The sequence below is a fragment of the Helianthus annuus genome, chromosome 13 (assembly GCF_002127325.2).
Source record: "Helianthus annuus cultivar XRQ/B chromosome 13, HanXRQr2.0-SUNRISE, whole genome shotgun sequence".
Lineage (NCBI taxonomy): Eukaryota > Viridiplantae > Streptophyta > Magnoliopsida > Asterales > Asteraceae > Helianthus > Helianthus annuus.
The window spans coordinates 7514458-7541055 of NC_035445.2; the positions used below are offsets into that span (position 1 = coordinate 7514458).

General features: G+C 32.5%; 2 protein-coding genes across 2 annotated transcripts; one reads left to right on the top strand and one right to left on the bottom strand.

The window, feature by feature from the left end:
• The first annotated feature begins 1572 nt into the window (after positions 1-1572).
• On the top strand, positions 1573-5283 carry LOC110897403 (uncharacterized protein C24B11.05). The gene is made up of 7 exons (XM_022144153.2): positions 1573-1736; positions 1904-1969; positions 2493-2590; positions 2689-2814; positions 3073-3318; positions 3832-3897; positions 4838-5283. The coding sequence occupies exons 1-7, from the start codon at positions 1682-1684 to the stop codon at positions 4991-4993; spliced, it is 813 nt and encodes a 270-aa protein (XP_021999845.1). The 5' UTR covers positions 1573-1681; the 3' UTR covers positions 4994-5283.
• Positions 5284-10274: 4991 nt separating this feature from the next.
• On the bottom strand, positions 10275-14084 carry LOC110897404 (F-box protein At2g26850). The gene is made up of 5 exons (XM_022144154.2): positions 13480-14084; positions 13129-13208; positions 12294-12466; positions 12120-12194; positions 10275-10668 (listed from the first exon to the last, which is right to left on the bottom strand). Exons 1-5 carry the CDS (start codon positions 14080-14082, stop codon positions 10502-10504), a joined length of 1098 nt encoding a protein of 365 aa, XP_021999846.1. The 5' UTR covers positions 14083-14084; the 3' UTR covers positions 10275-10501.
• Positions 14085-26598: the final 12514 nt, after the last annotated feature.

Here is a 26598-nt window from a genome sequence, read left to right on the forward strand (position 1 = left end):
TTGTGTTAGGAATTTAGGTGGTGTTTGGATGTTGTTTGATGAATGGAATTCCAATGGCAAATTTGGGGGTTTTCATGGAGAAGATGATGGGAATTTAGGGGTTTATGCGGTGTATGATGATGATGGTTGAAGATGATCATGTTCGTTTTGATTTGTGTTTGAATTGAAGACCTGGTTGATATTAATAAGAAATAATCATAGTCTTATTTTCTTTTCTGTATCATTGCATTTAATTTGGTTAGGGGATGATGATGATGGTTGAAGGTGGTCATGTTCTTGAAGATCTGGGTTTGAAGATGATGTGTTTTGTTGAAGATCTGGGTTGCAGATGATGTTTTGTTGAAGATCTGAGATGCAGATGATGATGATTTATTGAAGATCTGGGTTTTATTTATAAACTCATTAAAGGGGAGGTGAAATTACCATATTACCCATCATGTGCAAGTCATGTGCCTAATAATTAACCTGAGTTAGGGTTTGGTTAGAATTAGGGGCCAAAATGGTTAGATATAGGGACCATGGGGGCAGAAACGTTAAAAATTCTTATTTTGGGCCAATATAGTAAAACTGATATAACCACAGGGGCCAAAAACGTAATTTACTCTAATGATTAATATATCTTAAAGTTAAAACATAATCATTAGGTGTTTCGCTCAATTGTACCCTAGGTGTAAAACAGTGCTCTTTCATCATATATCATGAGTTTCTCGTTTTTAGAATACAAAGTAAGATAAAAAATGAACATGAGAAAGTATATTCAACCATGTATGCTAATTATTACATAAAGCAATTAATGAATTCATATTAATAAATAAGTGTATGTTTATAAGTTATAAAAAGTAGAGTAAATTGCCAAAATCATCCATGAGATTTGGACATATTTGTCATTTTCATCTAAAACAACTTTTTTGTACAATATATTCCTTCACTTTTGAGCTTTTTTGCCATTTTCATCTAAACATCTAATTTGCTTTATTTTTTCTATCAAACATTTGGATTAAAATGGCAAAAAATCCCAAATCTTATGGACGATTTTGGCAAAAAAGTCAGACGTTTGGATGAAAATGGCAAAAAAATCCCGAAATTGAAGGACTGTATGGTACAAAAAATTTGTTTTGGATGCAAATGACAAACATGCCCAAAACTCAGGGACAATTTTAACAATTTACTCTAAAAAGTAAATTAACAAGTTTAAATTCAAAAGATAATACATGATTATGTTATGTGTAATCAAGATACATTAGTAGATTATAGCGAAATCACTACTAAACAAAAGAGAGTGAGTATGCCCACGAGTAATGAGTTGGCTCCTCACTAGTAGTAGCAAGTATTTGGTTATGTAAACTTATGTTAGTTAAAAAAAAAAAAAAAAAAAACTAGAATAGAATATTAAGCTACAATTTGGTCGATTTGAAAAGTGGCATAAAGAGTTAAAAGTAGGTATATACCCCAAAAAAACTATTAATGTACCATTGGTGGAATATCAACGTAAACTTGCAATAACATATAGCGACATCACTTACGTTAACTTCTTACAGGATCTATAAATAATAAGCTTATTTTGTGCTACAAACCATCCCAAATAGTGGTTATTTGGGAGTCTTATATAATAATATTATTCAAACCGATACGATACAATCAACACAGATTTCCTTGAAGATCAAAGCTTGTGTCGTCGGTAATGGAGACAGTGGGATCAACGCGAGCATTACTCAAGTACGAGTGCTTGCTTTTTGGTACGTTTACAATGATCTCTATGTTTATTCGTATTGTTTTACTGCGATTTGTGACCTTCTGGTCGATCAAATTTTTTACTTATAGTGTATTAAGTGTAATTGCTTCTTTTTATGTAGTTTGACCTCTTAAATTCACGTGACCATTAGTTATTTATTCCTTTTTTTAGATATGGACGATACGCTATACCCCATGAGCACGGGTCTTAATTATGCTTGCCGCAAGAACATTGAAGGTACTCGACTGATCACTTTTATTCCGTTAATATACCCTATTCGGCTATTCCCACCTTACTTTTGCACAATTTCTCTTTCCTTCCTGTTTATTCACATCGATGAATACGTCGACCATTGTTCCACTATTAGGACTTCAAGTTCCAGTGTTGCTCTCGCCGACATCCATTTCTAACCCCTGTCACCTTCACCGATTTTATTGTCATTTCCTTAATGAACGAACATAAACAAAAAATCTCGTTCGGTAAGTGTTCATGAACCCTTCGTGAACACATTATTTCCTTAATGAATGAAGATGAACAAGTTTTAAAGAGAGCGATCAGAACTTTTACCTAAAAAATATACTAAATTTTCGTTTAGGGTGGGGGGGGGGGTGGAGATGGCGTAACATTGATGTTTGTAAATGTCTTAGCACTAACAATTATGAAGAAAATGTGATTATGTGTAGCTTCGATCTTTCGACGCAAAAGAGTTAGATCTAACCGCAACTATCTTATAAGTAACATAGACTGTTTTTTGATCCAGAATTTATGTCGACCTACTTGAACATAGAAGAATCTCAAGTCCCGGATATGTGCTTGGACTTGTACCGAGAACACGGGACAACAATGGCTGGTCTAAAGGTTTTTGGTCACTAATTGACATATTGCTATTGCTTTTAGGCACTAAATGTACATTCATGACTTTTATCTAATTTAAATTCATTGGTTGTTTGGCACAGGCTCTTGGTTACAAGTTTGATGATGATGCATATCATGCTTTTGTTCATGGAACCTTACCTTACCTTGCTCTCAAACCTGATTTGGTGCTAAGAAACCTTTTGTTGTCAATGCCACAACGAAAAATTGTACGTCAAATAACAGGGGCGGAACAAAAGGGGGGTCAAAAGGGTCCGCTGACATCCTGTCATCAAAATTTGTTGGATTTTTATATGAAAAAATGAAGTTTTTTTCTATGAAAAAAACATGAACTAGACCCCTATATGTAACTAGTAGGAAAATGACCTTTAATGACCCCTCACTAAAAAGTTCTGGTTCTGGAGATGTGAAATAAGCTACAAAGACGTTATCTATATCGTTTAAATGTGTACGTTTGTTGGTTTCAGATATTCACAAACGCGGATAAAGCTCACGCAGCTCGGGTCTTGAATAGGCTGGGCTTGGAAGACTGTTTTGAAGGTATCATATGCTTTGAGACGCTTAACACTCATCCGGTAAAAGAAGTCGAAACTCAAAATGATGGTGGGATGAACAATTCTAGCGATGAATCTGCGACGCGAATCATTTGCAAACCAGCTCTTGAGTCGTTCCAAGCTGCTACAGTCATCGCTAATCTTGACCCGAACAAAACGGTAATTTCATCCATCAAATCTTCAAGATTAAGGCTTCAAAATGAAAAATATTAAGAAAGAAAAATAGGAAAACAAGAGATGATTGCACAAATTGTTACATAGTATTTTTTTTAACCAATCGTAGCAACTATAACCTATAGTTTGTTGCTATCATTTCCAACACTAATGCAAAACTCCTTTGCTACCGTCAAAACCGTCGCAAATTCGTCACTAATGCCATTTCACCTGATTTGTAACTGTTTATTCAGTTGCAAAACTTTTGTAGCCAATCCGACCTGCTGTCGGATGTTGCAACAAAAATGGCTTCGTGACAGGTTATAGTGACAGAAAAACCTCTAAATTTGCGACAGAATTTGCAATTTTCCCTGTTTGTGACAGGTTTGCAACCGGATCCATTTTCTACCAGCAATAAACCTTAAAAACAAATTTTTTCTTCATCAAATAAAGTATTATTTGTATATTTCTTGATCACGTAAGAAGGTGAATGATGTTAGTCCGTTTGTTTCCCCTCAGATCTTCTTTGACGACAGCGTTAGAAACATTGCGACAGCAAAGACAGCCGGATTTCATACCGTCATTGTAAGTCCTCAAATATTTTTCTTACTACATTGAAAAGAAAAACTAGTTGATATGAATTCTAAGGTTCAAAACATCGAAATCAAAGAAATCGACACAAAACCTCATAAAACCTGAAATCTTTGTTCTTCTAAACCTAAAGGGGTGGTGTAGCGGTAAGTATCTGATTCCCGCTAGTAGGGTCTCAGGTTTAAATCTTGCTTCCACTAGTTTCCTACTATAAACTCTTGAAGGCCACCTACCCGTCACAAGTTGTGATTTACCTGATCCTATTGGTTATGCACTTATGCTAGCAAATTTGACATAGGGGCGGGACCAAGGGAGGGTCAAGAGAGTCTACTGACATGGGTTACCATAATTTGTTGGATTTATTTGTATAAAATATGAGTTTTCTTTTTTTTTTTTAAAGGATGAGCTCGACCCCATGTTGTAACTTGTATTAAAGTTTTGGTTTCGCCATAGTTGTTAAAAGCCATCGCCTCTTGCGCCTAGGCCCATTTTTTAGGCGAGGTAGTTGCGCTTTAAGTTGAGGAAATTGCGCTTTAACTCTCCAGGTGATGGTTCAGGCGCGCATTCTGGCAAGATTCCTAGATTCCGGAGAGTTTCTGGCTAAATTCCGACAAGATTCTAGCCAAATTTCTACTTTTAATCAAGGAAAACTACTTTTCTACACTAATACACTAATATTTTGGTACTAATTAGATGATATAAAGTGTTACATAATAGACTTTCTTTATTTTATTTGAAGAATGATATTCTTTTTCTAATACATAATATATTTTTTAATATTTTTCATTATGCGCTTTATTTTTCTCAGACCCTCGCTTTTTTTACGCTTTGCGCCTAGGCCCCAGGCAAGGCCTATGCGCCTTGAGTGCGCCTAGTGCTTTTAATAACTATGGGTTTCGCCACTGGACTTTAACAAAAACATACATATATACAGGTGGGAAAGTCGAGTCTTGTACCCGGAGCAGATCATGCTTTAAGCAGCATCCATAATATTAGAGAAGCATTGCCTGAGTTATGGGAGGATGAAGGAGAACATTTGGAACAAATTTTCTTCAAGCAGTCTGCTGTGGAAACCGTTGTCAACGCGTAAAATATGAAGTGTCTGTCGAATCTGCGGCGTTCGTGGGGATGGCGTAGATGGTCCTAAGTGGCGTCCGTGGGCGTCCATGAGGTCCGCCTCGCGGATGGTTTAAATACATATGTATTAATCACCTTTTATACCTGATAAGATGGTATATGAATAATGTTTGATAATAAAGATTCAAACAAGTTAATTATCTCAAAAGTTTTCTGATTGATAGATTGTCTTTTTTTTTTTTTTGTGAATTGAAGATGGGATTTGTTCTCAGATTTTGTCTTAGAATAAATCTTTTCGGATTATTTTTTTGTATTATTTTAGTTTTAATTTATTTTTAACCCAATATATTAAACCACCCAATATCTAGCAACTAACCCACCAAATGACCAAAATTAGCCCAACAAAATAAAAGCATGAGCCGATCCGAGTTTGAGTTTGTTTAGGCTCGAGCTGATCCGAGTTTGAGTTATTTTGTATAATTTGATTTCAATGGGTATGAAGTCTTGAGGCGTAAATGAGATGATCCGAGTTTGAGTTTGTTTAGGCTCGAGCTCGGTTCAATAAAAAATAATTACTAAATAATATTATATAAATAATAGGTTTGTTTAGTCTCACGAGCCAACTCACGCTAGATAAGCGAAGCTTGGACTTGGTCTCATCTATTATACAAGGTTTTTTAGGCTTAAGCTAGTTTAAACTCGACTCAATTCAATTTTTTAACAAACCAATCTCGAGTAACTTACGGACGAACTTTGCTCATTTACACTCGTAGCATGAGACATATCAAGTTCATAATCCAACAATATTTAATATAAATTAACAACTTATTTAATCATATATTGTACCTAATGTTTTCGGAGTTTTTTTTAGAAAAAAAATGATTTTTTTTTTACTTTTAACCCAAACCTGAGACTACCCTTTAAGAGGCATGTGCCTCTACCAAGTGGGCGATATTATATTAATGGTTATTTTGTTATAAGTTATAAAATAATGATTTTGCTATTATTTTACTCTAATCCACCACCGGGTTTATTACCCTTAATATATGAAGCCATCGTACACTGTCGGGCCAATTTAGTGAACCGGTTTTTGGCCCAACAAACGGATCTGGTGGGCTGCCAATCACAAAAACATATTGTTTACATACCAGGCCTACAATTTTTGGGCTGATTACAAATCCTTGGGCCACCACTTATAGTTGTGGTGCACTGGTACGGTAGTGTAAATTTAGTGTGAATTTTGGAAAAATTTGACGTTTTTTCGATTTCGTTACCTCGTTTCTTTGAAACGTTGCCCCTATAAGGATTTTTGAAACATAGATAAAAAAACACTAACGACCACAGAAAACCTGAGTCGTTACGTGATAAAAACAATCACATCGCAACGTGAATAACCAAAATTTTATAAAACGTCATATTTTAAAGGTCATAAGAGGAAAAAGGTAAAATAAATAAATAAAATGTTGGAGCAGCTTTGAGGACTTGTATGACCGTCTTTGATGACTTGTACAGTATCACGCACAACTCGGTTTTGGAAAAACTACACAAAATCGTAGATAAAAATAAACATGTCGCACTAGTATATTCAAAATTTTTTGCATATCAAATTTTAATAGACTATAAGAGAAAAATAAAAAGAAATAAATATGAGTGGGTCACGTGGCACAATGTGGTTGTTTAAAAAGATAAAAAGAAAACAAAGACAAATGTTTAGGGTGTAAAATGTGACTTTTGAGAGGGCCAAATTGTAAGTTTCAAAATCCGCCGGGTTTGTACAAATAGTGCTTAAAGTACTTGTACCTTAATGCTACCGTTCATTACCCTCAAAACGGTCCACACCTTTTACTATTAACGTTATATAATTCTTCAAGTGCTTGTTTTTTTGTCCAGAAACTGACATGGTCATCGGTTTTATTCGTCCAGGTAAACCGTTTTGCAACCTACCAATTTTGCTCGAAACTGGGTTCAACTGGAAACCGAGTTGAACATTTGCAAGATGTGGGTCGGTTTAAGAATTAAGAAACCCCTTCAATTTAAAGCATTTGTCTTTTAATAAGAAACCACATTTTTCTTTTTAAGTTAAAAAACGTTTTAGAATACAAATAATAGTAATAAAAAGATAAGATAACAAAAAGAATAAAAAAGATATTATAAAAACAAAAAAGGGTTGAATAGTATTAATGTGAAAGTTTAGGGAGGAGGTACATTTAGTAAAAAGGGGGTGCATTTAGCAACACCCGTTAGTTAAGTATAATTAACTCGTCAATTAAAATAAGTACAAGACTTGATTTATAAATACGAAAACGAACGGTTCTAACCTCGAAATCACGGGTTGTCACAATATCTACTTGATTTATAGCTCAACTAGATTTTTTTAATCTCAATCTGAATTAACTTAAAAAAGATGGTATGTTTAAAAGAAATTATATTAAACAAACATATATAATTCAAGGACACACTAGTTTATCCATCAAGTCGAAACTAATACTTTTTAATGTTTACGAGAGTGGTATTAGAATCATTTAATGTTGAATCCGATTAGTGATGTTCTTAAACTAGTTTACGTTTGACTAATACCTTAATTTATTTTTTCCAAACATTTGAATTTTTTGTTAAATTTTGTATGTTGTCTATATCTCTATGACTCTACATTAATTATATTGTTATCTGGTTTTCTAAAAACTAGGCTTACCAGTAGATAAGTCAGCCGATTGGCACGATTTTCAATACATAACTAGTTGAATCTTGATTATTACCTCATTAGATTTTAAACCGGTATGAGATTTGGTTTTATAATCGGGTACGAAACTAAGGTTATCTCAACTCATTACATACCCAACTCACTACCATCCTAGTCATGATACCACGTGTCAGCTACTCTTTTAATTTTGACAATTGGCAACTAGTTTTTTTGAGTGTAATATCCTGTTGAAAAGTTGAAAAGGGGGAGACAAATTCATGTGTGGATGTTAAAAGACACTTAAAATGAGCACAAACCAAAAGATATTGATTTTGAACTTTTTATGTGTCAAAATTTTAAGGGCTTGGCCAGTTTTTATAGGATGGTCATAAAGATTATAAATATGCTTCCCACAAAAGAAACAGCATAAAGTGAGCACTGAAATCACATACATGATACATGTCCTTTGATTGGTTGTGTCAAAGTGTGAACATACATCATTTTTGGTCACAAAGTGCTAGGTGATGTGTCAAGTATCAGGATAACATTAATGGGTTGGTCTATATTTCCGGTCATGATGAATATACAACAATATCTTGAAGAAGATTACAATCTTTAAGCCTCTCCATGCTCGAATGTTGGAAAAGGAATACTTTAACGTGACGAATCAAGTTTAATGTTACCGTAATATCATCATAAAAACCGAAGTTGCCACTACAAACAAGATATCAAAATTATTCTAAAGCATATTATATAAATTGTTAATCTAAAATGAAACTTTTTCAAAAATTAACCTCTTAAAAGTATGATAAGTCACACCCCCCCCCCTCTCAATTTGGAAAAGGAATACTTTAATCGTGACGAATCAACTTTAATGGATTGTTACCATGGTATATTATCATGAAAACCGAAGTTGCCACTAGACTTACAAGAAACAAGATATCAAAATTATTCTAGAGCATATTATATAAATTGTCAACGTAAAAAGAACATTTTCAAAAAATTACCTCTTAAAAATATGATAAGTCAACCTCCCCCCCCCCCCCCCCCCTCCACACACACCAATTTGGAAAGGGGACACTTTAATCGTGACGAATCAAGTTTAATGGATTGTTACCGTGATATCATCATGAAAACCGAAGTTGCCACTAAACTTACAACAAACTAGATATCAAAATTATTCTAGAGCATATTATATAAATTGTTAATGTAAAAAAGAACATTTTCAAAAAATAACCTCTTAAAAATATGATAAGTCAATGCCCCCCCCCCCCAATTTTGACCTTGTCTCCTTGACAAGTGATATATGTCTAGATGTGACCACTGAGGCTCACGGCTCACCTGGTTGTACAACCTCACGGTCTGAAGACCGTCTTGTATTCATGTAATTACTCTTAATTCTTACTAGTATATAAGGGCGGGGTGGAGACTGTCAGGGCCCGCTTTTCACGGGGACTGAATTTTTTTTAAATTGAGCTATATATATATATTTTTTAATTTTTATATATTTTAAGCTATTTTTTACTTATAATTTAGAGACCCATTTTTTCTACTCGCATTGGGCTTTCGGATTTTCGAGGCTTATTGGAGACGGCTTTGCTAGTATTATGTACATATATATAAGGTTCATTTGGCAACCTTAATTGTAAATGTAGCTTGTGATGTGATCATCGTTAGTTGTGAGTTTGTCTATTTGAGATGTAAGATCTAGTTAGTTATATAGAAGTGTTTGAAGAAAATAGATGTTGTGGTAGCGTGACGGTGCATACTAATAAAACGTGTTCATAAGACGTGACACCCAAGTCACTCCTAATAAAGCTAATGTTTTATGACATGTCTTATTAACACGACATGACTCAGCACATAGTTATTGAACTAGGGTTCAGGTTATAAACGAGTCGAGACGTTAACATCACCAATAGAACGTGATGGGTTAAGCCAGCTTAACCCATTTATGACAAAAATAATACGTTTAACTTATCGTATTAAATGGGTTAATAGGTTCACTACACATTAAAGACACATTATTAATTTGACGGAGATTTATAATTTTATATCTTTTTAAATTTACCTTAATTAAAGTCTTACCTCATTATACCTAAAGTAGTCTCTTAAAGGTTTTACTAGTTTTGTTCGCGTCGCGCTTTGCGACGAAATAGAGCAAATGATACTGTAAACAGACGTTATTTGAAAATGTAGCATTTTTATTTAGAAAGCTAAAGCGTCAGAATCGATTTAGTTATGTGCTTAAATTTTTAGAAAAAAAAAATTAACCAACATATGTTATTAAATAAATATCAAATTAATTGATAAAGAAAATATATTTTGACAAAAAATATTAAAAAAATAAATAAATTTGGTTTTAGAAAAGAAAAAAAAAAAGAAAAATAATGTTAAAGCTAAAAGAAAATATAATTATAATTATTATAATATTAAAAAGGTATATATTATTTTAAATTTTAAATCAGATCACTCGTAAACAATATATAATATAATGGACAACTTTTAATAACTTCTATTTTATCATGTTTGTGTCTTATTATTCATTATATATCCTTTTATTTTGTTGTGTTTGTCATGTCTTATTTTTCATGATCCTTGTTAACTATGTGTGTCAATAATCATGATAAACATTATATCAACCGACACATACATACATAACCTAACCTTAACCATAGCCCTTTGGTACCAACTTTTTACAAGTTACATTTCGTCTTCTTAAACCTCTATGCATCAACCAACAAAAACCAATACCAAATCATCTCTATTGACCTCTAAATTCTCTATGTAAACCTTCTATTTACGACAAAGTTCATACTAATCGAACATCGGCTGAGCCGGTCAAAGGCTCTTCCACATCGCTATCTCTTTGTCATCGTTAAGTTTCCGGATCCCTGCATAAAACCCATTTGTTTCATTGCCTGTTTCTCTATGGTCTCTTCTGTCAATCACCACTTCCCTCCATCTTGACCCCAAATTGTACTGCCTGAACTCCAATATCACCGAGTCTGTTTCCAAGAAAATGTGTCATGTATATGATAAAAAGATATATAGATACAGAAATGAGGGGTGTGAGCTTATGACAGGACACAAACCTAACACGAAATGCAGGGGTTTGGGTTTGGTCTAAATGGGTTCGGGTCGGCCTCAGGTTGAACCTGTAAACACGTTTAGCTAAACGGGTTGGGTTCGGGTTGACATGTTGATTTTTTTTTTTAAATGTGTTTTTATGTTGAAACTTATTATGGTTGGATATATTATGCCAAACTTTAAAGATCTAATAGTGAAAATGACATCATTGGCTATACTTTAACCTTAACTAGTATTAACACCCCACCCCCTCACCCCCACCCATCGTGCACGGGCGTTGTGGTGGGGTCGTAAAGCCATGACAAATAGCACCAATACCACACCACCTCCAATGACCACCAATACTAAAGTTACGGCGTGTTAATGTGGAGAAATGAGACCGAGACGTAAAACGTGGAAAATAATAACTAAGTTGATTAAAGACTCGCGCGTTGTCAAACGGGAAAAAATAGATGACATAAAAACGTTAAACCACACACACAAGTTGCACCATGTTAACTTGCAAAATATAGAACGAAGCGTAAAACAAAACGTAAAAAACATTGAACCACAAACGAAAGTTGCGTCATGTTAACTCGCAAAATTTAGAACAAAAGGTAAAACGAAAATTTTGCGAAATATGAAAAGTTAGGGGACCAAAGTTGAAAGTAAAAGAAAATTATAAGATTAAATTGAAAAAGATGAAAACTTTTGGACTAAAAGTAAAAAATCAATTAACTTTAGGACTAAAAGTATAACATTATATATTTTTCTTGAAAACCACCCTGCATAGAGTACAACATATCTATTTGAAAATCACCCTATGCATAGAGTACAACACATCTATGCATTGAAATGTTGTTTATTTATAGTAGATAAATAAATTGTTTCATATAGTATTTTTTTTTCTTGTAAAATTTGTATTCTAGAGTATTATTATGCAAAAAGTAAAAAATAAAAAAGTAGGTTGAACAGGTTATGTTTGTAACTACCCACAAATATTCGTGTTGTGTTTAGGTTCATGTGTCTGACATAATTTGGGTTTATGTAGGGTCCAACCCAGAAACACGACAGGTTTAACATCTTGAGAAACTAGTATTTGGATGGTGAAGTCTTGTGTATTTAGGTGACCTAGAACATACCAGAAGATCTAACTTGTAGATAAGTCTAATAAAAGTAAAATAAAATTGGTCAACTTTACAAAGACACTTGTTCTCAACCTTTCTTGTTTTATTCAAGATTCAGGCCAACAAGAAACCAAGACTTAAACAAATTTATTTGGGATAAAAACAAATAAATAATTAACTCCTTAACAAATCATGATTATCCAAAAATCACAAAAAAAAAAAAAAAAAAAAAAATCAACAAAAGGTGTGAAACTACTACTCACCACTATGATGACAATGGCAATAAAGCTTGTTACCATCACATGATTCCAAGTGGCCAACAACACCAAACCACCAACCTGAGATACATCAACAAGTTACAACCCATTAAGCTCAATGTACAAGCATCTAATGCACAATTTACAAACACATATTAACAATTAATGAACACCACCTACCATAGGGAAACTCTTTAGATTTCCTCCACTGAACCTCAAAGTAGTCTCCTGGTTGTAAATCAGTCAAACAGTCAGAAACATGAAGATCATATGGTGATGTATCAACTACTGGTGATCTTAGCCTTTCCCATTTTATATTTTCTTCAATTGTTGGCCTACCCTGTGATGCATACCTACATAATTCACCAAAGTCATTAAATTCTACCAAAAATCAAGAATTTTTTTTTTTTTTTTTTTTTTGCATAAATTGGAGTTGAATATTTCAAAATATGCCAGTCATTCTTATGTAATAATTTATATTTAAAGACTAATGAATAAATAATAATATGTAATTTTCTTATATTAAATTAAATAATATTTAAAGACTAACGAATGAATAAATAATAAAATGTAATTTTCTTATATTAATTAATATTTAAAGATAATAATAACTGGGAATGACGAAGAAAATTAAAAAAAATGTTCGCAAAATACAACTGGGAATGAAGAAAATTTTGCTTTTTTTTTTTTGATAAAATAAAATTAAGAATGAGGAAATTTATAAATATTTTTGCAAAATTTAACTGGGAATAAAGAAAATTTTAAATCTTTTTGCAATTTATAAATGGGAATGAGAAAGATTTCGAATCTTTCTGCAAGATATAACTGGAAATGGAGAGAATTATATATATAAATATTTTTTTTTTTTGCAAAATATAACTGGGAATGAAGAAAACTTTGAATTTTTTTTTCTTTTGTAAAATATAACTTGGAAAAAACAATAGTTCGATTTTCTTTTTATAATATAGTTATATAATTACTGGAAAATGTAGAAAATTAAGAATTTTCTTTTTACCTGGCCTTGAAACTGTCTGTGTGAGAATCATAGCTAACTTTTGCATCATAACAAGACAATAAAAACCCAATATTTCCATTCTGCATTTGAAACATAAATGATAAATGAGCAAAGATCATAGAACATTTTGACTTTATATGATCAACTATTTAAATTCAAAATCCTAAATTGATACAGTTTTAATAACTTTTAAAGAAAAAAAAAATGTGAACTAGGATGAATGTTACAACAAGTAAAATAAATTTAGAAAAAAAAAAATTCACAAAAATTGCTACAAAAAAACTTAGGTTAATTTTTCATTTTAAAAGTTAAAACCATTAAGTAATTGCATAAATTTGTTCTAAAAAATACCTCTCTATTGTAAACTTGAGCAGGAAAAGAAAACTTTCCACTTTCAAGAGAAAGATACCAAGACATGATAGAATCAACAGGCAAAAAAACACTACTTTCATTCAACTTCCCATTTTTCTTCCACCAAGTGAAAAGACCAAAATACCCTTTTCCATTACAATAATCCTTCAAGCTTTGCTTCTTTTTAACATCAATGTACTTCTTCCATTCATCAAACATAGACCCACCCATCAAGAACTTACCCCATTTCTGGTTCAAATGTTTAACCCACAAATGATCTTGTGTGCACATGACCCTAAAAGACCTACATACCCCTGACATACTAGCTAACCCAGATGGAGAAAGCTTCTCAAGAATGCACTCCAAGGGCAAATCTGGCAAATCCAGTAAAGAAAGATTATCTTTTTCCAATAAAGTTTCTTCTGTCTTTGAACTAAAGTTACCCTTTTCTTGTTTGATCATGTTTGTTTTCAACATGTGTTTGAAGAACGATTGAAATGAGAAGATACCCATTTTGAGATTGTTCCAATTTGGGAGTGTTTTGAAGAGAGAAAACTTGGAGAGAATTATGAAAGAGAAACAAGAAAGAAGAAAGAAAAGCATTTTTAGTTAGAGAGAGAGAGAGAGAGAGAGAGAGGAAGAGAGAGAGTAAATGAGTTTATGTGTGATTGTTGTTGAAGACATTTATATACATACTCTTGAGTGTCACACGACTCCCTTCATAGCAGAAGACAGATCATCAGTTTGAGTAAAACATAGAAGGGAGTGACACGTTATTTTGTTTATTTGTTATAAAATACAACAAAATATTTTAATAATGTAAATCGAAAGATTATAAAAGTTAAAAGGGATAAATAAAATAAACCATCACTAGTGCTCTAGTAATGGCCACGAGTATTTAAGTTTCACATATGGTGAGTCCGGGTGAGTTTTCCCCTTCAGGTCTCGGGTGCGAGTCTGAGTGATAGGGGTTTCTTATTGAAGGGTTTAAATTTGGAATCTATTGTGGAGGGGGCTATTTAGCGCGTACTTTTCTTATTTAGAAAATTGTATTCGCAATTCTATTTTTAGAAACTTGTATTCGTAATATCTTCGTATTTCGTTTTCAATTTTGTAATTCGAGACTTCGATCATAATGGAAATTCACTTTTATACTTATACACGTTATACTTGTGTTATACGCAAACAATTATCGAAGGCACATTTACATGCAAACCAAGACTTATTATACGCTTGAATTATCATTTATACGTACACGATACTCGTCGCATGCTTGCAAGCACGTTCTATACTTGAAAACAAGCTAAAATATAAGAAAACGACATAAAATAACCTAAAAACCAAGTGCAGAGACTGAAAGTGAACAAAATGCAAAACTTGAGAAAACATGACCCGTCGTGCCAAGCGACGAGGAATGTCTGCATTGTCGCGTGGCGCAACCATGCACGATCCACATCTGGTTGTTCCTAGCTCACGGGTTGGTCCGTTTTTGTCACCTTTTTCACCCCCAATTATCTTTCAAACTGGTTTTAACCCAAACCCTAATTACCCCATTATATATACCTTTCATCCCCACCTCTCTAACACTTTTCCACCTTTAATCCACTCTCCAAACACTCAAAATCTCTCCATAAATTTCTGCTGTGGACAAGTTACTCTCTAGTGTTCAAAGTGAGTTCTAACTCACTTCTTCTAATTTTTCTTCTTGTTTTCTTGTATCAAACCACTTAGATAACCTCTAGGATTGTTACCCGTTGTTCACTATATAGTGTAAAAAGGTGGTACAACTCCAAGAATGGTGTCCAAAGTGGTTAAAACTTTCTGTTTTGATCAAACTTTTCTTACATGTTCATGTTCATCTTGTTCTTGTAAGAATCCTACACCTACCTTGCTTCTAACCAAATCTAGGGTTATGGGGCTTGAATAGGGTTGGTTCCCACAAGTTTAGAGGTCAAAGAACCTCCTAAACTTTTTGATTCAACAAGGTTCCAAGCAACCTACAAGTGTTGAGACCATCTAAGTTCATCATCTTCAATATGGTGAGACTTGTGTTTTGGTAAAAATGTGAACCATAGAAGCCTTGGCTTTCCAACTATGTTCCACTACCTCACTTGCTTGATTTGTTAACTTATCTTCATACCACTAAATCTCGAAACAATTTCCAAAGAAAGGGACAAGGCTACACCACGTCCCCAAACACTCTCCATGTTTGGGATGCACGCATCTAGCTAGCTCACTTGGTTGTTTTTAGATCTAGTAGTTTTATGTTCTTATCTCCACATTCATTCCAACCGAAATCATTAACAAAGTTGATGATTTTGTGATTTAATGAATCATAATATAATGAGATTTAATGAATGTTAATCATCCTACCTCCTTGCATGACCATTCTCATGGTACCTTTTTCTTTACATGTTACTATAACTTATAAATTGTTCCCGAAAAACAAAATCCAATCCAACAACCGAATCCACAACTCACACACCTTCGTTTCCCATCTTAGGGTAACTTCGGTGTTCCAAACTCAAGACTTGTCAAACTCACGTTCGTGGACTCTCTACGCAAACCGTGAGTATCCCATTTTCCCTTTTTACACACTTTGGGTGCAAGATGTACACTATACTACAATTCACATATTCACGATCAAACTTGTTTATATACACACTCTATCCGTTAAAACATGATACTTGTTATATTCTTTTTGTTACATGCTATATTTATACTTGTGTTCTATATGCTCATTAACTTTGCAAGCCTACCTTAACAATTATAGCGCTATAGGATTAACGCACCGCCTATATTCTTGTGGTATTGTTAGGTAATTTATTATACGGCCTTGTCGTTTCGGCGACAAGGATATGCACGATTGCGATATATTTTGGTTTGACTTATAGTTAAGACATGCTAGTATGCTAATGGACAATGTATGCAAATTACCATATTGGATATGCGACAACTTTAAGACACGATTATGCTATGTATTCAAACTTGTATACTCACCAACTTTTTTTGATTTTTTTTAATACACGTTGCAGAAAACTAGTCGATGACGATTGAAGAACGGTATTTAGGGTAGACTAGAAACACACCTAAACTTTTATTTATGTCTTGATTCATGTCGTTATGTTATTTGAATTATGTTGTACTTTCCTTTCCAGGACAATGTATTTCTTTTTACTATGACATGTCATAATTATTAAAATACAACTTGACTGTTGAATGAAAGTTCAAAAGGTGCTACTATATTTTATCATAAGGAAACATATGTATAGTTTTATCTTATGTCTAGAGTACAATGAAAAGACAAGTGAGAAGTGAAAAGTGAAGATGTTGGTAGCGACGCTAAGAGTTAGAAATAATAGCAAGTTGAGCGATGATGGAGCAAGTGATAACGATAGTGATCAAAGGGTGTTTTATATGTTTATACAGGTGACTTTTATTCATTTTAAAATTTTACGAGTTCAGTGATACATGTGTTTGTGAATCAGACATTATTGGAAAACTAATAAGGTTTTTTTAAACCACTTAACCTTTTATTTTTATGCATGTATGGAAACATATTTTCCATTCTAAGTAATACACTTTAACCAAGCAAATGATAGCAAGTGCGTGATCAACCAATGAGTGAGTTAGTTATGGTACATAGCGTATTTTTCAACCAAGTTGATGTCATATCACGTCACATTATTTACTAGTTATACAAGATTACGTATCTCACACAACAGAGAAATAACGTGTCATATACCAAAAGGTTGAAATTAACTACTTTAACCGATCAGGTGACATCAGGTGTGATCTGTCAACCACTAAGCAAGTTACTTGTTGTATGCCACGTACTTTACAACCAAACTGATGTCACGTCAGACTTTAACTAGTTATCTAAGATTGCGTATCTCATACAACAAGGAAATAATGTGTTATCTGCCAAAAAGTTGACATTAACTACTTTAACCGATCAGATGATATTAAGTGTGATATGTCAACCAATGAGCGAGTTACTTGTAGTACACCGCGTACTTTACAATCAAATTGATTTCACGCCTGACTTTGACTAGTTATACAAGATTACGTATTTCTTACTAGCATATTAGATAAAGAATGTGTTTCTTGTGGGGAATACCAAAATGTTAAAATTAGCTACCATTTGTGTCTAATTGACTCTTAAATAATCTAACTTATAATAAAAGACTCCAAATAATGCTACATGTCATTTTCTCCTTCAAGCTCATAAATTTTATTTTTATTTAGTAAATTTCTTTGAATATTAATATTAATCTACACTATATAATAAAAGAAACCATTTTAGGGACACTTGTCATCATATTATGCCATCTCTTATAGATAATTATAATTTTAGTTTAATCTCTTCTAATTAATTATTTAGTTTAATATCTTATATTATAGATAATCCTCCTACTAAATATTATTAGTTTAATATCCTATGGATAATTATTATTTAGTTTAATCTCCTTCTCATTTATAATATTATTTATTTGAATTAATTATTTGAACGTTTTGTTTAGTTTGGTATCAAATAGATTTTACGAAACTTAAAATAAAATTAACTAATATTATTTATCATTTATACATTTACGGAGTTTTAAATAAAGGGTTTAATTTATTGAGACTTCGTTAACAAATTTTTCAACAACAGAATAATCTATTTTTATCACGAAAACCAAACTTTATATTAATATATTAAATAGTTTTATTTTCACTATACAGAATTACATTTACTCGACCCATGTAATACATGAAGTTTTTTAAGGTATAACTTTTTATTATTTGATATATAAAATTAGATTTACTCAATTCGTACAATACACGGGGATTTTTAATGATATATATTTTTTATTATTTAGTACAGAAATTTTTTAAAGATGTATTTTTTATTATTTGGTAAATAAAATTACATTTATTCAACCTGTGTTATAAATGAGGTTTTTTAAAGATGTATTATTTTATTATTTGGTAAACAATATTACATTTATTCAACCCCTGTAATACACGGGGTTTTAAAGATATAACTCTTTTATTTGGTATATAAAATTATATTTATTCAACTCATACAATATGGTTCTTATAGACATAATTTTTTATTATTTAATATATAAAATTATATTTATTCAACACGTACAATAAATGAGATTTTTAAAAATATATTGTTTTATTATTTAGTATATAAAATTTATTTATTCAACTCCGTGTAATACACGGGGTTATAACCTAGTAACTAATATATAGATATCATTTATTTTTATCCTTATATTTATCTAAGAGTAATAAATAACTTTAATTTTGCAATTTAAGCCATTTGTTTTTTTTTTTTTACTTTTAACCCAAATTTTTTCATCTTTTGCAATTTAATTCCAACTCTTTTTTATTTTCAATTTTGGTCCACCATACTTATAATCTTTCCCAAGTTTTTCGTTTCGTTCTAAATTTTGTGAGTTAATGCGGCGCAACGTGCGTGTGGGGTTCAACATTTTTTTCATATAGTTTTCCCTTCTGACTGGCCCGTCGCAGCACATCTATTTTACTCCGTTTAACAAGTTCGACCAACGCGCGGAACCTGGATTGACTTAGTTATTTTTTTCTATGTTTTACGTTTCGGTTTAATTTCTTTCCAACGAGCGTTCGTGATTCAAAGATTTTATGTCTGCTTTTCGCTCGGCGTTATTTTTTTCATTTTTATTTAATTTGTTTTTACGAGCTTTTCAGGTGTTGGTGGTCGCTGACAGTGGTATAGCATTGGTACTATTTGACACAATTTTACAACAACCGCTACAATGCAGAGGCTTAATATTTGTATTTAAATAAAGAAGAAACTATGTTAAAAACAAATCTCATATCTAAGCTAATATCAATGTGAGAATTTGACTACTTCTTTATCTTATACAAATTATAAAGACAAAATAAGAGAGAGGGCGGACCAACGGATGAACTTTTCCAAAATTCACAAGCTTTATTGGTTGATAACTACAACGATAATTGTGATTAGAACAAATTATTAATTTGTTTTTTCGTCTTAATTGTAGCTTAAGTCTTGTAAATAAAGATTTTTTTTTGAACGGTGAGAATCTTTAACTTGTTGAGAGAGGGATCTCACACCCTCCCAAACAGAGGGCCCTAACTCCACTATGGCCAGGATATGTTGACTTAATCAGGTCCACGCTAGCGTCAATTTAATACATTTTTTTATATCTTAGAAGTGTATTTTTGGCAACGCAATAATTTATACAGTGTTTCAAAAAACCCGGTTCAAACCAGCCAGTATTACCGTTGAACCGGCTACCAGAGACGTACCGGTACGATAGAGCTCGGTCTAATTAGGATACCCAATTACTTTTCGAACCGCTATATATTTGCGGTATCACCGGTGCATACTAATGAACCGATTATACCCATGTTCAGTTTTGAGTTTTATCAAGGACCAACCAACTTCTCAAACACAAGTTTACTTGTTATACATGTTATTTATCTTATTGAATTTTAGTATATTATGATTATGGTAACTAAAGCTTCCTATTTTATATCATAGGAAACGAAAATAGTTATGTTCTTGTTGATGAGGACGACGATAATAGTGAACTTCGTCTTTTAAGCGATTGCGAACTTGATGCCTACAAAACTTCAATGTCATAGGCCTGTTATACTTATATTTAAAAAAAATGTTGGAAATTTGATTTTTATTATGGAATTATGTAGCTTTGAATTACTTTTTGAGTTGAAGTTGTATTTTTATGGAATTATAGGATTTATTAGTCACCCGATTGAACCATTCGATACAACCGATTGAATCATTTCTAAGTCCAAACCAATACCATATAAAACCAGATTTTAAAACACTGGATTTATATGTGTTAATATTGGTACACTCTTCTACTTTATCTCTCTTGATTCGGGTGTTAATATTGGGTGAAAAAAAAGTGTATAAATAAAATTAGGCGGTGTGAATAAGATGAGTTTATACAAAAACAATCTAATAAATACAAAAAAGGATAACTTTTAAGGACGAGTAAAATCGAGTGGATATTATAAATTATAATTATATTATAAATTATATTATAAATTAGTAAATTTTTTGTGCATAACAAGTTGTACATTATGCTTTACATATTTTTCAAAAAAAAAACTTGATTTTTTACTTTTAATCCAAAAGTTTTTACCTTTTGCAATTTTAACCCTATATAATTTGTTTTTTTAACTTTAACCCAAAACTTTTCATTATTTGCAATTTAACTTCACAACTTTTGTCACTTATACTTTTCATCTTTCGCAAATTTTCGTTTTACGTATAGTTCTAAATTTTCGAGTTAATATGACGCAACGTGCATGTGTGGTTCAACGTTTTTGCCTCTATTTTTCCATGTTTGACAGGTTCGTTGCAACATACTGTAACACCTCGAAAAAATTTCGTCCAATAATGTCTTGACACGTGTCATAAGGTTCCGTTATGTGAAAACATACTTTAGAGGGACTAAAAGTGACAAACAGTGAAAACTATGGAACGTAAGGGTCCAAAGTGTCAACAATGGATAAATAGGCTCTATAATAACCCTACATAGTGTATATAACCTTTAACGGATGGTTCATGGATCATACGACGCGGAAATTGCACAAAAGTGAAGTATTGAAAACTATAGGGGCCAAAAGTGTCAACATGTTTAATTTATACCTCTGAGTGAACTTTTGGCAGAACCGAAGCTTCGTAAAGCTAAAATATACTCACTAGAATGTGTGGTTAAAATTTCATGAAGTTTCGTCAACGTATGAGAAAGTTATGGCCAAAACCGTAACTATAGAGGCTAAAAGTGTCAACATGTTGAATTTATACCTCTGAGTGATCTTTTGGCAGACCCGAAGCTTTGTAAAGCTAAAATATACTCACTAGAATATGTGGTAAAAATTTCATGAAGTTTCGTTATCATATGAGAAAGTTATGGCCAAAACCGTACTTAAGGGACTAAAAGCGTCAACGTCGAATTTCAGGGATTTTCGGTTGAGCGCAAAGTTATCCGAGGACATTACCATGTTGGTAAATGTCCCAAGGTTCTTAAAAACCAGATTTGGGGGTTTACGAGTCAAAATAAATAGCCGAAACCTCGCGTGCAAAGACAGGGACCAAAGCTGCCAATTTTAATTAAAGTTTGGCAGCCCCAGGTGCAGAATTGCGATCAGCTGCTGTTAAGTCCGAAATTTTGAGTGTTTGACAGCTAATATCACCTCCCTTATGCACCAATGGATGGACATGCAAGTATAGACACATGTAGACTCCTTACAACATCTGATTTCCTTTATAATTCAGATCAAAGCTCACATTTTGGGTACTTGAGTTAGAGAAACAAGAACACCCACAACTTCAAAAATTCACAAGAGCTTTCCAGGAGCTTTCTGATCGTCAAGGCAACTTCCAAGTGCTATCTAGGCATCAATAGGACCTTTGTAAGCTTTCAATTCGTTCTTTAATCCGTTCTTGTTGTGATTATTGATAAAAGTCAAACTGGGTGTTCATAACCTTTGACTTTCCGATTAAACGGATTTCTTTCAGTCATTTCTCGAATTGAAACTTGTTATAGATTGGTATTTATGTGGGAAACAAACCCTCTAAAGGGTACTAACTGATTCCCACTACATGCATGCTAAATGTCGAGTCAAACCTATTTCTAAAAAGTCAACAGAAGCGATTTTTGTGAAAAATGACATGATTAATGATATAGATGACATGCAACCTGATTGATCATTAAAAATAACTTGTAATACATATAAGAATGTGTTTTAATCATCATCAACTCGACGATCTATAGTATAGCCACGAATCGGAACCGAAAGTCTTGTAAAACGATTATTTCGTAGACTATCGATTCGGATTCGTACATGCATGTTCGAGATCTGCATTGGATAGTATTTTTGACTATTTTTATTTTAGTTAAACTTTCTGGAATTTTCTTTGATAAAGTCTATGCTTAGCCTATTCGAATGCATGTTTCCGATTTATGCATAAAGTTGACTATCTTGCCCTTTTTGATATAAAACGTGATTTTTGGAAAAGTGAAAGAGTAGAAATCTTTATTTTTATTATATAAACTTGCACCGAAAATTTCGGATCAGTTGGAGGTCCAGATTGTGAGTTATGGCCATTAGCGTAAAACTATATTATAAATTTACATAAACGGCCCTTTTCGCGTAGAACCCGTTTCTGGCCACGTTTTGATGCAAAACTTTTTACCAACTGATGTATTATAATATTCTGGGAATTTTGATGATTTTTAATAAATTTTTGGCTGAACGGATCCCAGATCGCCTAGCTATTTCGGGTTATGTCGGTTTTGACCGTTTAGGCCATAAAATGAGTTTTACACATCCTTTTGACCCGAAACCTTTTTCTACGGATTTTAAATGTTAAATAAATTATTTTAAGTATTCTGGAAATATAAAAATCTCAGATTTATTGTGAAAACCCGAAAACACCCTTAAATCGCATTTTTAGCGTTTTTAACGCATAGTAAGCGTTATACTTGTTTTTAACATATAAAGACTTATACCTACTGATATAATTATCATATTCTCATATAATAACAGTAAGTATAAGTATATAAACTCAGACTTCCAGTTTTGGCATTTTTAGCCCTTGTGAAATTACTAAAATACCCCTACGATGCATAGTTTGGTTTTAAATGGTAAATTTGATATATGGGTCATAACCTACTGATGTAATATGTTATATTAAGTATATTTACTGTATGAACCAGACCCGAAACTCAGATTTCTGATTTTACTCTTTTATTATCTTTTAAATGACCAAAATGCCCTTCCAAGGCATAAATTGAGCTTGAAATTATCCCGGGCAATATAGAACATAACTTACTGATATAATATCATATTTTAAGCATATCATCTCAGGGAACTTGCACTTGAATCATTGGTCTACCCGTATCGCCCTTTTCGCGATCGGTTCGGTTTGCGTAACTAGTTTGCGTAAATTGACCAAAACGGGCCAAACGATATCATTTTTATTTCAAAATCCAGAATGTATTTAGTATACCCATATTATACAAGTATTCAAACTTGTCGGGTCTAAATCACATTCTATCCGGTCTTTCGCTTAATCGTGCGTAAACCGTATCATTCCTAAAACTAACCGGTCAAAGCTTAGGCTTAAATAAAAGACCCGTTAGGAATCTAATAGGTTAATTATAAACCTTTGTTCCAGATTAGGAAGCCCGGTAAAAGCTATCAACACTTATCGTTTGTGACTTATACTTGCTCAGGTAAATACATTTTGACTTATTTTCCCTATACGGGCTTGGGGTACGGTATTTAAAATACCGCTTGATCGGGCGCACAAGTCCTGCGCCCTATGGGTGTACAGTCTTGAATAGCTTGTGTGATTTCGTTTAAACAGTTTTGTCTTACTTAAAGGCTTTGGGGGGTTCTTGACCGTGTCCCGGATATCCTTGGCATTATCTTACGAGATGGCCACGACCAGAGCACGGGGTGTAGGCGTACACCCGTCGTGTATAACTCTTTAATGTGGTGTGTCAATTAAATCTCTAGCCCGGACAGTAGATCCCGGGCCACCAGAGATATGAGTGCATGTAATTCGTTCACAAGTTTATATTATATAAATATCCCAAGTTAATAAAAATATTTATGCCTTGTGCATTTAAATAAATTTTCAATCATTTTCAAAATGAGTCAGTCGATTTGTATTTATCAGTGTAAACTGACGTATTTTTCCCAAAAGACTAAGTGCAGGTACTATACGGAAATAGGCTGGCTGTTTCCTAGAGAGCGTCCACAATAGTCTCGCAAACTCGGACGACAATTATCTGTTGAACTATTTATTTCTATTTTTATTTGATCCGCCTGTGGATCCATTTCAACTACTGTGATATTTATTATTACACTTTATTTAAAGTTGAAATGTTTCTATTCTGCTTCCGCTGTGCATTATTATATTGTGTTGATTGTCTATGACGATGCCAACTACGTCACTGTACCCCACACCGGGCCCACCGGTGACACGTGGAAATTGGGGTGTGACACATACATATCCTAGGTCGAGTCAGTGTTGGTGGTCGATGACGGTTGTGTGACATTAGTACTATTTGACACCGTTTTACGCCCTGTTGCAACGCGAGGTGTGCTTTGGGGGTTTTTCAAAGAAAAAATAGTTATGCATATGGTTGTCGTAACATTGGCTTTGAGGGTTTTCCAAAAAAAATGTTTTTTTTTTTTACTTTTCACCCAAAAGTATTTCATAAATTACTTTTAACCTAAAACTATTTGTTTTTTTTACTTTTAACCAAAACTTTTTATCTTTTGCAATCTATCCTCAAAACTTTTTTTACTTTCAACTTTGGTCCTTTATAATTTTCATTTTCCGCAAATTTTTCGCTTTATGCTTGGTTCTAAATTTTGTGACTTAACACATCGCAACGTGTGTCTTTGGCTTAACGTTTTTACGTTTCGTTCTAAATTTTGCGAGTTAACACGATGCAACGTGCGTGTGTGGGTGAACGTTTTACATCCTCTATTTTTTTCCCTGTTTGACAGGTTTAACATAACGTGCAGGTCCTAGATCGACTTAGTTATAACTAAAGAATCCCCGCCGCATTGCGGCGGGTCGCAATCCTAGTTAACTTAACTTGTTAACACACATTTTCTTTTCCATATCTTTCAAATTTACACATATTTAACTTTTAGTACACTTTTTAAAACAATTGAATAAGGATGTCATAAACATATAAACTTGATTTTGTTATTTCTACTTGTTTGAACAAATTTTATATTAACACATTCTATTTTCAGGCCATTTAGTATATGTGTAATGAGTGTTACACTGTTACACCAATAGCACCTCACCACGTAGGGTGCCACACGTCACGCTGAATGACGACAATGTTTTGGGCGTGAGAGTAGTAACGGGTGTGAAGGCTGCAACTTAGATATGTCTATGATTTTTATTTTTAGCCGATGAAAAGCCTCCAAAAGTGAGCCACAACCACTACACTTAGTCTTATATAAGCTAGAGATCTTACGTTCATTCTTTTAAAGAAAATGATCGTGCTAGTCAATCGAACTAAAGCAATCTACAAAATTGGCTTCATATATGAATTATTTTGTGCTTAATATTTTGTTAGTATTGTAAATGTAAATGTAAATTCACTTAGTTTTTATATATATTTCGAATCTATATCTATACTATATAATAAAAGAAACATGTTTTGTGACACTTGTCATTCTCTCATTTAATTGATTAAAATTATTAATAATACTAAAAATAATAATATTTAATCTAAATTAATACAAATTCTTATTATTAATAATATTTAATCAAATCTAAAATCTAATCTAATACAAATTTTTATTATCAATAATATTTAATCAAATCTAATAAGAATTCATACGAATTCCAAAGTTGATATTAACTTTCAAATAATTAAAAAAAAAATCCGCCTAACATCACAAATGTTTCTGTTAAATTCGATTAATTAATTTGTTCAACAATCACTATTATCTTTATCATTCAGTACGGTTAACCGATTTATCATAATACAACCTCCCACCTATTCAATCATATGATTTTTCAATCTTATATTAACTAACTAAATAAAGATTAATATTCATCTTATCCTACTTTAAATATAAAAAAATCTACTTTAAATATAAAAAAATCCGTTAGTTCAGATTAATATTCAGTCTTATCCTACTTTAAATATAAAAAAAAAATCCGTTAGTTTTTTTAAATATTTTTTTTTATTATTTGGTATATAAAATCATATTTATTCAACCCATGTAATACACGGGGGTTTTTAAAATATAATTTTTTTATTATTTGGTAAACAATGTTACATTTATTCAACTCATGTAATACAATGGTTTTAAAGATATAATTTTTTATTATTTGGTATATAATATTACATTTATTCAACCCGTACAATACATATGGTTCTTATAGATATAACTTATTTTATTATTTAATATATGAAATTACATTTCTTCAACCCGTGCAATAAAGGAGACTTTTAAAAAGATAATGTTTTATTATTTGGTATATAAAATTCATTTATTTAACCCGTGTAATACACGGGGTTATAACCTAGTAGTTTTATA

Bases quoted from the DNA above. Each gene is read 5' to 3' on its own strand.
- LOC110897403 (XM_022144153.2), top strand. From the start codon at position 1,682: ATGGAGACAGTGGGATCAACGCGAGCATTACTCAAGTACGAGTGCTTG. The intron at 1,737-1,903 runs GTACGTTTACAA...TCCTTTTTTTAG, and splicing joins GTACGAGTGCTTGCTTTTTG to ATATGGACGATACGCTATAC. The intron at 3,319-3,831 runs GTAATTTCATCC...GTTTCCCCTCAG, and splicing joins ATCTTGACCCGAACAAAACG to ATCTTCTTTGACGACAGCGT.
- LOC110897404 (XM_022144154.2), bottom strand. From the start codon at position 14,082: ATGCTTTTCTTTCTTCTTTCTTGTTTCTCTTTCATAATTCTCTCCAAG. The intron at 12,467-13,128 runs GTAAAAAGAAAA...TGAATTATGTAG, and splicing joins ACAGACAGTTTCAAGGCCAG to GTATGCATCACAGGGTAGGC. The intron at 10,669-12,119 runs GTGAGTAGTAGT...TCTTGGAAACAG, and splicing joins TTGCCATTGTCATCATAGTG to ACTCGGTGATATTGGAGTTC.